Source organism: Balaenoptera ricei, chromosome 19, assembly GCF_028023285.1.
Source record: "Balaenoptera ricei isolate mBalRic1 chromosome 19, mBalRic1.hap2, whole genome shotgun sequence".
NCBI classification, from domain to species: domain Eukaryota; kingdom Metazoa; phylum Chordata; class Mammalia; order Artiodactyla; family Balaenopteridae; genus Balaenoptera; species Balaenoptera ricei.
Window position 1 is genome coordinate 46,354,169 of NC_082657.1, and position 12,611 is coordinate 46,366,779.

At 37.9% G+C, this 12,611-nt stretch overlaps 1 protein-coding gene across 2 annotated transcripts in view; it reads left to right on the forward strand.

Moving 5' to 3' along the window:
• The window catches only part of SNTB2 (syntrophin beta 2), a 104,700-nt gene that overhangs the window by 57,758 nt on the left and 34,331 nt on the right, over positions 1-12,611 (forward strand). For both annotated transcript variants that reach the window (XR_009499113.1, XM_059905281.1), the window contains exons 3-4: positions 937-1,147; positions 7,194-7,336. Coding sequence is in view for 1 of the 2 variants with exons in the window: in XM_059905281.1 (XP_059761264.1) it covers positions 937-1,147; positions 7,194-7,336 (354 nt within the window). In the remaining variant the exon portion in view is untranslated. The remainder of the gene's footprint in view (positions 1-936; positions 1,148-7,193; positions 7,337-12,611) is intronic.

A 12,611-nucleotide genomic window follows, 5' to 3' on the forward strand; every position in this document is an offset into this window, starting at 1 on the left:
TGACAGGTGGTGTGGGATCTGGTGACAGTGCTGCAAGGAAGCAAAAACTATCTTCAGAAAGATGAAAGAATAAAAAGATCTCTCCTTGGTCAGTGGCAGTTTGTCAGTTTCCAGCCTACCAAATTATTTTTCCATTTTAAAAGATATGTGTGTTCACTGTTAGAACACAGCAGTGTATATATGTTAGTCATTTACTGAATGATTTTTAAAATTCATCTTGGCAAAAACTTTGATCAAAACACAAAATAGTACCCAACAAATTGCTTTATAAGGAATTTGTTGAGTGTACTTTTTAAAAAATTTACATAATTCCTAAAAGTTACTTTTGAAGTATAGATTGTTCACAGTTGAGTATTAACAAATAATAGTCATAGAGTTGAAGATCTCTTAACTATTCTTCTACCATGACTCAGTGGATGATTTAATCATATAATGTTACCCAGACCCTCAAAAACAATTTCAAATTTTCGTAAAGAGTCATTCTTCAGCTATTTTCTTTATTTCACACAGTGGAAATTTCAGTTCACTGTTTGGCAGTAGGTTCTATATACCTAGCAATACTGTATACCAGAGTTTTCTAAGTATTTAAAAAAATATTAGTTCTTTCTTTACAATGTGCCTATGAGATTCAGCAAGCACACTTTCCATTTCTTTGACATGGAAATTAAGGCAAAGTGCAGTGTTCTACTACAGACTCTACAGTAGGTTCCCTTATCTTAGATCATTACGTTAATACTGAAACAACAGACCCAGCAGTTAGTCTTTCCGATGATGATCTTTCCACATGTGGATTTCTCTGGAATTGGACCCTAAGGAATTAAGAGAAAGTATTTATATTCTGGAATGTAAAAGTAGATTTTCAGTTGTGTATGTTAAACCGTGGCAGGTTTGATGGCTTCTGATCTAGCTCACCTTTTTTTTTCTTTTTCCATACAGATTGATAGAGCTACATTCTCCTGATAGCAGGAACACGTTGATCCTACGTTGCAAGGATACAGCCACAGCACACTCCTGGTTCGTAGCTATCCACACCAACATAATGGCTCTCCTCCCACAGGTGTTGGCTGAACTCAATGCCATGCTTGGTGCAACCAGTACAGCAGGAGGCAGCAAGGAGGTTAAGCACATTGCCTGGCTGGCAGAACAGGTAGGCTGGGAGGCAGGGCAGGGTCTCACCGGGTCACTACTCAGAGCCAAGATGGTTCCCCCATTTCGTATGTCTGTAATGTTTATCATGCAGTCAGGCCCTGGATGTCTAGCTTGCAGATCTTTTGTTAGTCTTTTGTTTCTCCTCCCCTAGTGTTTAGTTGTTTGTTGCTAATTATCACCTCCACCAGAAGAACTGACTGTCATGATAATCATCATCATAACATAACTAAAAAGGGGTTCTTAGTAACATCTGTATCCTTAATGACTGAAGATAATTTTCACGGTTTTAGAATAGGATCAGCAAACTTCTTCTGCAAAGGGCTATTAGTGCTACAACTACTTGACTCTGCCATTATAGCAAGAAAACAGTCATAGACAATATGAACGTGAATAGATGCGACTGTGTTTCAGTAAAACTTTATTTACAAAAAGAGGTAGTGGGCTGTATTTGGCCCACAAGTCATAGTTTCCCAATTCCTGTACTAGTCTACTGACAGAGTTTCAGGGACAACAGGCTTACTCCCCTGGTCTGGGAAAATTATAAAATATACAAAACACTTTACAAGCCATTAAACATGTGTAGTTGTCGTCTACAACTGAAAAATGAAAAGAGGAGAAACAAGAAAACCTAAGTAGATGTTGGGTAAAGGGAAAGGAAGGATATAATCCAAGTTAATTTAGATCCAAATTTGGCAAAAGGGAGACTAAAAGTTCTACATGATGTTACAATACATCCTTTTTCTTTCTGGGCCTTCACTGTCAGCTGGGCCAGAGGGAGTTGAAAACAGAAGACAGAATAGGGATTCAGAGATGAGTGTTCAAGTGCTAGCTCTGTTTTTCACTGGTTTTAGATCTTTTTAAAAGTGCCTTCATATCTTTGCATCCTAGTTCCTTCGTGTGTGCAAGGGAGCAGGGATTGCATCAGTATCAGCCCAGGCAGGTTTTGTTCTTTTGCGTTGTTGTTTTGTTTTAAATACAGTTTCCCAGGTCTGGCTTCTCATGTTCCCCATCAAGAGTTCACATTTGGTAGACCGATGGTGGGGCCTGGAAATCTCATTTGACTCCCCAGGTGATTGTGTAGTGGATTTTGGACTCCACTGATTTAGTTTTTTTTCAGCTGTGAAATTTTACGAACATTCCAAATAATGATTCTAATAAATTAGAACACAGAATTAGTACTGTGATGATTTCTAGGAGGCATAATTAGAATAACTAAGCAGAAGAAACTAATGAAAATCATGGTATAAGTATTTACGACTTTGAAAGTTTTAGTCTTTTAGTTGTGTTTATCATTGTTTCTATATTTTTATATGCTGGTTGAAAAACTCGATTGAGTGGTAATTGTTCTGTGCTTTCAGCAATGTTAGAAATCTTCATGATTTTAAAAAGGTAATACATTTACATAGTTCCAAGGTCAGAATAAAAAGTTAATAGGTGATGTCTTACTCTCCTTCTGGTCCCCCAGCCACCTAATTCCTACCCCTCTGCGCCCAGAGAAGTAATCACTTTCATTCCTTTCTACTGAGTCTTTTGAGAGTTTCTTTATGCAAATAAAAGCAATTATGAATATATATTCTTCTTTTTCTCTTTTATAAAAGAAGATGGCATATTTGCACACTACTTTATACCTTGCTGGTTTCTTTCATTAAGCAATATATCCTGGAGATCTTTCCATATCAAAGCACAGAGAGCATTCTTTTTTACAACTGTATAGTTTTCCATTGTGTGGCTGTAGTTAAATAAGCACACCCCCCAGTTTTGTTGTCATAATCTTTTGCCATTACAAAGAATGCTATAATGAATAACCTTGTAGTTTTTCCTTTCACACATGTGCTTTCCAAACTCTTTGGTTCCTGAGTTCAGATAGATCAGATAACAAGGGAACACATTATCTGAATGTATTTGGTTCTTAAGTTTCTAGTAGTGAGCAGTAAAACTTTGGTTAGAAAGGGGTTTATCCAAAGTTTTACATCATTTCCTGAACTTTGATTGTTAGTTCATAGAACAGGGGATATTTCTATACCTGTAGGATAAATCCCAGAAGCGCAGGTTCAAAGGGTGTATTAGTAATCTATCTCTATAAAACAAATTACCCCCAAGAGTTAGTGACTTTGAAATAACATTTACCTCCCACAGTTTCTAAGGATCAGGAATCTGGTAGCAGTTTAGCTGCCTGGTTCTGGCCTGGGACGCTTCATGAAGTTGCAGTCAAGCTGTCAGCAAGGGTGGCAGTCATCTGAGGGCTTGACTGGGTTGGCAGGTCCACTTCCAACAGGATTCATTTATATAGCTGTTGGCAGGAGGTCTCAGTTTCTTACTGCTTGTTGGCAGAAGTCCTCAGTTCCTTTCTATGCAGGCCTTTCCACAAGATTGGCTGAGTGTCCTCGAGACATGGCTGTGGGTTTTTGTCAGAGCAAGTGATCTGACAGAGAGAACAAGATGGAAGCCACAATACCTTTTATGACCTAGTCTCTTCTCTATTCTTTTCATTAGAAGTGAGTTACTAAGTCCAGTCTATACCCCAGGGCTCTGGCTCTTAAAGGGAAGAATGGTAAAGAATTTGTGGACATCTTTTTAAACTACCACAAAAAGTATATGCATTTGTAATTTTGATAAATATTGCCAAATTTACCTTCCATCAAGATTGAACTAATTTAAATTCCCACCAGCAACGTATGAGGGTTGCCAGACCTTTAAAGTGAACTTAATCTGGTTTATGCTACATACAGACAAGTAGAAAGTAGAAAGGAGAAAAATAAAGCCACAAATTCATCACAGTCTGCCCTTTATGGACTGTATTTATGTGTGTGTTTCCTCCACTCAGTTGTGAGCTCTTGGAAGATAGGAGCACATTTTTCCCAAATCTTTAGCCCCCAGAACTTAGCCTAATGCTTTGTAAATAGTAGATGTTCACTAATTTTTTCCTTTGTCTACATATATACATGCAAAAAGCAAGCAAACAAGTCATTAATTATAAAATACTGTCCAAGAACACAAACTCAGGGTTGGAAAATAATACTAAGTCAAAAAGTTTCAACTTCTTTAAAAATAGTATCACGGAACTAATCCAAAGTGCTGTTTCTAAACTATTCATGATTTTTACTTTTTCCAAGTAGTTGTTTGGGTTACCCAAATCAAATACACTTAGAATAAGTTGTTCAAGCAAGACTGGATACCATTTCTCAGAGGTATTGTAATGAACTTACATATTTGATAAGAGTTGCCTTTTTTAACGGTAAGATTGTTTAATTCTATGAGTATGAAAATGGTCAGGATAATTTGAGATCATGTAATCTTTTTAAAATAAGTAAGCATCTCTTTTAGCAATAGATGTGTTTCCTGAAAAGCTTGCATATGAATGAAACTGTTTCAGTTGTAAAGAAAAGATAGTTATCATTTATTTAACTTTAAATGATCTCTCCTTAACTTATCTGTTTGTTATTTCACATGGTCATAAATTGAGTTTGCTTAAAATAGGGAAAACCTATGCTACAGATGTTTGGTAACCAATAGATAATCTGTTCTGTGCAAGGCACTTCTATCTCTTTACTGATACTTATTTTTATGTGACTGATAGTTTACCTTTTAGTTGGTTATATTCTTAAGAGGGAATCTTCTCTAAGTCCAACAAATGAGGGGACATACGTTACCTACGAAATAAGTATTTTTAAGATTTGAGTGTTGGTAGAAAAGCCAAGACAGGCAAAGAAAGCTTTGTTTTCACAGTTCCTACCTTTTCCCTGGTTATTCTCAAACTGTGTAAAGACTCAAATTAGGAACGTATACACTAAATCAGGATTAGTGGAACAATTTATTTTTTGCTCTCTGTTTTCTATTGTAATAATAAAATACGTTAATAGCAGAAGTACATCACCTCTTAAAAAGATTTGTGGGATGAAGAGATTTAGGGAATGAATAATAACTATTATTAATTTTTCATCTTTAGTGCTATTCAACTCTAGTTATTAGAAAATAAAATTTGGAGAAGGCTATTGTTTGGCCAGGTGTATGCATGTGTGGTTATTGAAACACAAGCAAACCAGAACCCTAACTTTAGTATCCCTTTTTTCTCTGGCCAAAAACTCGATAGTGGGGAAAAAAAACACCTCAGTAGTGGAGTCCCAAGGCTGCTTGTACTGATACCACAACCAAAAACACATACTACATACAGCAGGCTGCATTTTGATTCCAGTGAAAGCAAACATTATCCTTATAAGTTAAGGCAAATAGGCAACCGAATGACTTAAACTGAGGTTTTATTTTTCTCCAATGGCAAGTAGAAGAGGGAAAAGATATTCTCCAAAAACTGAGGACTCAAAAGAGCTAAAGAATAAACACTTTTTAAAAATTGTTAATTGAAAAAAAAGTTCTCTGTCTTGAAATTACATATGGCTTGTATTGGCATTAGCAGTTTTCCTTTCTCTTCTTTGGGAAGAAATACATTTAATTTAGGTTTTCTAAATGCATATACTCTGATCTAGTGTTCAAAATCTCTCTTATAACTTAGCAAAAAAAATTAATTAAAAAAATACGATAGTCATTTTATCCCTTTGGGAAGATACATTTTTACATTATTTTCCCTATGAAATATTATCCATAACAATCTCAGAGACAAAGACTTGGTAGTGCACATAAACTAGAAATCCCTTCGGGGTATCTATCACCCCAAAATTTAAGAATCCAGGAGAACCTCTTTACAGCTGATACTCTCCCTCCAGACATTACTCTAGACTAATATAGAGTCTTAGAAAACTTGGGTTCACTGGTAAGGAAAGTATTAATTATTTCTACCATACTTTGCTTGAATTCTCAGGGTTGAGTCATATATTTTGTGCTTTCAGCACAGGGTCGAACATGGGTAGCTTCACTGGCTGGAATTCATTTCCCCTTCCTGGAATCAGCTCATGGCTCTAGCTAGGAGAAAAGCGTCCCAGTGGTAGATGTTATAGCACAGAACCGAACCACTCAGGTCACTTTTCAGATTATAGATGTATTCTTAAGGTGCCCTGACATGTTCAAATTACCTTCAGAAGTCATTAAGGAAGAGAAAATAAAAAGCAGATCTGAAGACAAGTAAGAGACAAGTGATTCATCAATTTAAATTCACCTTGAAGCCATCAGTGATAGTGAGCAGAAAAGATGAGGGTTAAAATACTCTGTTGTTAAGCGTTCCCTGCTCAAAGGTCTCATCTTATGAAGGCAAACATTTTGATGATACCAGGCCTTTTCTTGAACATAGTCTTTTGTTTTTTAGTCTTGGATCCTTGACAATATGTATAAGTAGTGGTTGTTTTCCTACATTTTTAAACCATCATAGAGATAACTGAGCTTTATGCAATTAAATGCAATGGTACACTTGAAACTGAAACATAAACTTCCTGAACTATAATGGGGAACTCTGTGACAATAGTTTATATCAGTGTTTTCCAAAATACAGCATAGTTGGTCATATCGGCATTTAAAAAAGATAAAATAGAAATTAGCAGAGTACGTTGCACAAAGTATAGGAATTGTGTTGTTTTGGAAATTTTTAAATTCAGTATTTATATGTATGTGTTGAGTTGCAGTGTAAAATGTATTTCTTATTGTAGGTCCTGATCAAAAATATTTGAAAAACAATGATGTTTATATTATACAGCCTCATTTGGTTATAGTTTCTATCCTGTACTTAGAAGATGTTACTCCCACATCAGACATATTAAAACTATTATCATTTTGAACAGAGTACTACGTATTTAATTAGAATTGGTGATAATTAGTTAGTTATTGTGGAATAGGGAAAAAACTGTGTCATATCATTAGAAAATGTCTGTAACTCACTCAGGGAGAGCTTTCTCAAACTACACAATCCACCTCACACCTCCCAGTGGAGAATCCCTGCCAGTGGGAAGGAAGGAACCTGATGGGATGTTTCCTTTTCCTCACATCTGTTAGGAAGGGGAAGCAGAATAGAGACCCACTATCTTAGGCCGTCACTGAAGGAACTTTTACAGTTACAGATCACTATAGTTAGCTCTACTTTCTGGATTTCACCACTGTAACAGGCAAAACTAGATGGTGGAAGACAACAGTGGAGACCTGTCCTCATGGCTGTGACTGAGAAGGATTTGCTGCTTTATGACTGTATGCCGTGGACAAGGGATGCCTGGGCATCACCGTGTCATAGCTACCCTCTTGTTGCCACAAGGTAAGACTAAAGACAAAAAAATAAAATGTCTATCCTCCTCTAAATCTACTAAAGAATTTTAAAATGAATTCTATTATCTTTTAGGTGGCTAAAATAGCATTTAAGTAGCTGATGTAGTTGATTTAGACAAAAACCTTTCTTTCACAACCTTATTATTTTGCAGCTCCTAGCTCAAAATAAATGGTTTCTGTCACTAGTATTTTTGTGTGTATTTTTTAAGTTGTTGAAGCAGCTTCCTAACTGCTCTTTTCAAGACTTGCTTAGTCATGAAGATAAGTAAATAGTGTTTTTTTTTCCCTTTACTTTATTGACTGTGACTAGAAAACCACTGAAATTGTGGCAGCATTTTGACTGAGTGATGAAATCATTTAAACAAGACTGTGGTACTGTGGATAAACCACACAACTCAACCAAAACATTCTTCAACTTCTCTTTCTAGTATAAGAGTACATAATTTTGATTCCATCAAATAAACATTTATTTGACCTGAAGCAACAGGATGTTTCTAGCATGTCCAATGTGAGGAGTTGGAAGGGAAAAGAATAGAGAAATGTAGATTTGGGGGCCAAGATGTCTTAAGAAATAACTAGAAAGTAGTTATCTAGTGTGAAACTAGAAAACATGTTCACATTCGGTGTTATTTGGGCTTAAAAAAGAATCAGGTTTTGATCTAGCTCAAAAACTACACATTAAAAGGGAGCCCCACAGAAAATACTTGGTAGTCAGAAAGGCTAAATGGTGGAGCCATCTGGTATGTCCCACGGGCAACAGTATGGGGGCTCCTGCTTTCAGCAGACAGAGAGTCACGTGAGGCAGAGTATTCTTCTATTCCAGGAAGGCTTCTGTGTTATGTAGGATTTCCTTCAATTTGCCAAGTTCCCTTACATATATCACTCTTTTTGTAAAAATATAATTTTCACATAGCTTTTCAGGAGTTTCTGTGTAATTTAGAGCTGGAGCCCTTAGATCACAGAATAGAGATAAAGGATTTATTGAGCCCCAGAGTTAGGGAAGTGTGCCCTCATTAATTCCTTCAGGACATAATGATCCTTCAGAACGACTGAATTTGGGACTTCCCTGGCGGTCCAGTGGTTAAGACTTCGACTTCCAATACAGGGGGTGCGGGTTTGATCCCTAGCAGGGGAACTAGGATCCCACATGCCTCACGGCCAAAAAACCAAAACATAAAACAGAAGCAATATTGTAACAAATTCAATAAAGACTTTAAAAAAATGATCCACATCAAAAAAAAAAAAAAGAAAAAGACTGAATTTAACCATCAGTTTCTCTGGTTTTATTTATTTATTTTTAAAATTCTCACTAAATTATAACCTCCTTGAGGTCAAGAACTATGACTTAGCTCAGCATTTCCCATAATACTTCGTGTATAGTAGGCCTTCAATAAATCTTAGTTGAGATAAATTCTCTTACTTAAATTACAGTTTCTCTGTCTTAGTTATATTGGGAGCATGACAGGAATTATAACAAAACATGTAGACATGTCTCAGTAGATATAATTAGAGCAATTAAATTTATATTTTCTAAAGAGTTAGAGCTTATGAATATGACTGTCCAGATCTCTTAAGCTTAAATTTTATGGAAGAGGCTTATGCTCTAGTTATGATCATAGAATGCAAGGAGGGTAGCTATATCCTTAGACATTTCCTTAACTGGGTGTTACTGGAGGGATGGAGCAGAAACCTATGACATTCCCTAGATGAGCCTTTGTTCAATATAGAAATTACAATCTCATAAACAAATAATTTCTGGACATTGACTAGACTGGACCTAGACCACCAAAGTACTTTGGTACTAAACAAGGAAATGGGGTGGTTGTGTGGGTACTATCAGTGTGGTATTAATTTGCAACTAAGGAAAAGATATAAATAAGATTTAAAACTCTTAGAAAAAAAATACAGGAGTAGATCTTAATGATCTTGGCTTAGGCAGAGCCTTCTTAGATACAACACCAAAGCACAAGCAACAAGAGAATAAATAAATAAATTGGACTTCATCAAAGTTAAAAACTTTTTTGCTTCATATGTCACCATTAAGAAAGTGAAAAAACCCACAGAATGGGAGAAAATATTTGCAAATCATATATCTAATCTGGGACTTGTATCTAGAAAATATAAAGAACTCTTACAACTCAATAATAAAAAGATAAATTACCCAATTAAAAAATGGGAAAAGGATCTGAGTAGACGTTTGTTCAAAGAAGATATGCAAATGGCCGATAAGCACATGAAAAGGTGCTCGGCATAATTAGCCATCAGGGACTTGGAAATTGAAACCACAATGAGCTATCACTTCCCACCCACTAGGATGGCTATAATTAAAAAGATAGTATGCAAGAGTAGACTAGGTTGTAGGAGAAAATAGAACCTCATACACTACTGGTGGGAGTGTAAAATGGTGCAGTTGATGTGGAAAAAGCTGAAAGTTCCCGAAAAGGATAAACATAGAGTCACCGTATGACCCAGCAATTCCACTCCTAGGTTGTATATCCAGGAGAAATGAAAAATGTCCACACAAAAATTTATACATGAACGTTCATAACAGCATCATTCATGACACTTAAACAGTGGAAACAATCCAAGTGTCCATCAGCTGATGAACAGATAAACAAAATGTGGCATATCCATACAATGGAATATTATTCAGCAATAAAAAATGTTCTGATACACACTGCAGCATGGATGAACCTTGAAAACATACTAAGTGAAAGGAGCCAGATGCAAAAGACCACATATTGTATGATTGCATTTATATGAAATGTCCAGAATAGGCAAATCTATACAGACAGAAAGCAGATTAGTTGTTGCCAGGGGTTTTTTTGGCGGGGGGTGGGGAGGGAGTTGGGAGAAATAGGGAGTCACTGCTAGTGGGTATAGGGATTCTTTTTAGGGTAATGAAAATGTGCTAAGATTGTGCTGATGGTTGCAAAACTCTCATTATACTAAAGTCCATTGAACTATATACACTTTTAAGTGGTAAAGTATATGGAGTGTGAATTATATCTCAGTAAAGCTGTTATAAATAAAACAAACCCCAAAAGCCAACAAGATTTAATAGAAGGGAATAAGACCAATCCTTAAACTGAGTTTGAGTTCCTAATAGCCACTTATATTAGGTAATTGGGAGCATTGTTACTTAATCTTTCTGTGCCACAGATTTTTCATTTGTTAAGTGGACCCTAATGAGATAGAGTGGGTGTGAGTATTCAATGAGTCAATACTTTTAAAATGCCTACAGTGGTACCTGACACATTGTACGTGCTCAAGTAAGTGTTAGCTTCTTTAATTATAATAATTATTTATTATTAAGTGAAAATATGTCAAGGAAGAATTTGTGTAAAAAGTATAATTGGTTTTTTGACATTGTTAAAAGAAGAGCTTAGCTCTAAACCAACAGTTTTTATGAGTAGTGAAAGTTTCATGTTAAATGTGAGGAATTCAGATATATATTTGTTTTTGTTTTTTATTATTTATTGGCTGCATTGGGTCTTCGTTGCTGCGCGTGGGCTTTCTCTAGCTGCGGCGAGTGGAGGCTACTTTTCGGTGCGGTGCGCGGGCTTTTCATTGTGGTGGCTTATCTTGTTGTGGAGCACGGGCTCTAGGCACGTGGGCTTTAGTAGTTGTGGCACACGGGCTCAGTAGTTGTGGCTCAAGGGCTCTAGCGCGCAGGCTCAGTAGTTGTAGCGCACAGGCTTAGTTGCTCTGCGACATGTGGGATCTTCCCGGACCAGGGCTCGAACCCGTGTCCCCTGCATTGGCAGGCGAATTCTTAACCATTGCACCACGAGGGAAGTCCCTCTTTTTTTTTTTTTTTTTTTTTTAATTAATTTATTTATTTTATTTATGGCTGTGTTGGGTCTTCGTTTCTGTGCGAGGGCTTTCTCTAGTTGTGGCAAGGGGGGCCACTCTTCATCGCGGTGCGTGGGCCTCTCACTATCGTGGCCTCTCTTGTTGCGGAGCACAGGCTCCAGACGCGCAGGCTCAGTAATTGTGGCTCACGGGCCCAGTTGCTCCGCGGCATGTGGGATCTTCCCAGACCAGGGCTTGAACCCGTGTTCCCTGCATTGGCAGGCAGATTCTCAACCACTGCACCACCAGGGAAGCCCAGGGAAGTCCCTCTTAATATGTTTAATTAATTAATGAAACAGCAAGGATTCTTCACTCCTTGCTCAGGAAGTACTGGTGGATTAGGAGCAAAGGTGACAGGCAGATGAGAGGTTTAGTTTTTCCATGTGGCTGTGTGGGCCAGATGGAATTGGTTGAAGTCACTTCTTGATAGAATTAAGGAGGCTTAATCATCCTCTGCCTCCCAGAGGGTTTAGAGTACCGCCACTGAAAGAGACCAGAGGAGGAACCCAGACCAGAAGGTATCCAGTAGAGAGAGGCAAAGCCAGAAAGTGGTGTGCTTATGTCATTTTAGTGTGGAGGAAAGAGGCAGTTTGAGATACATATGAGTAATGAGAAAGGGCTGAATGTTCACTTTCACTAATTCTAGTACTTTGGAACATGTTCTTATGAGTGGATGAGACACACACACACACAAGGGTAACATAAACATATAGAGAAGGAAAAGATTAAGGACTCTGATGATCCAATAGCAAAGGTAGATAGTCCCTGATAAATTAAGAATTAATTGCAGTTCAAAAATCAAAGAAGGGAACTTCCCTGGTGGTGCAGTGGTTAAGAATCCACCTGCCAGTGCAGGGGACATGGGTTCGAGCCCTGGTCCACGAAGATCCCACATGCTGCGGAGCAACTAAGCCTGTGCACCACAACTACTGAGCCTGCGCTCTAGAGCCCGTGCTGCACAACAAGAGAAGCCACCGCTTGCTACAACTAGAGTAAGCCCGCACGCAGCAACGAAGACCCAGTGCAGCCAAAAATAAATAAATAAAATAAGTAAATTAAAAAAAAAAAATCAAAGAAGGGCTTCCCTGGTGACGCAGTGGTTAAGAATCCACCTGCCAATGCAGGGGACACGGGTTCGAGCCCTCGTCCGGAAGATCCCACATGCCGCAGAGCAACTAAGCCCATGCGCCACAACTACTGAGCCTGCGCTCTAGAGCCCATGGGCCACAACTACTGAACCCGCGTGCCACAGCTACTGAAGCCCGCACACATAGAGCCCGTACTCCGCAACAAGAGAAGTCACCGCAATGAGAAGCCTGCGCACCTCAGCGAAGAGTAGCCCCCGCTCACCACAATTAGAGAAAGCCTGCACCCAGCAATGAAGACCCAACACAGCCGAAAATAAATAA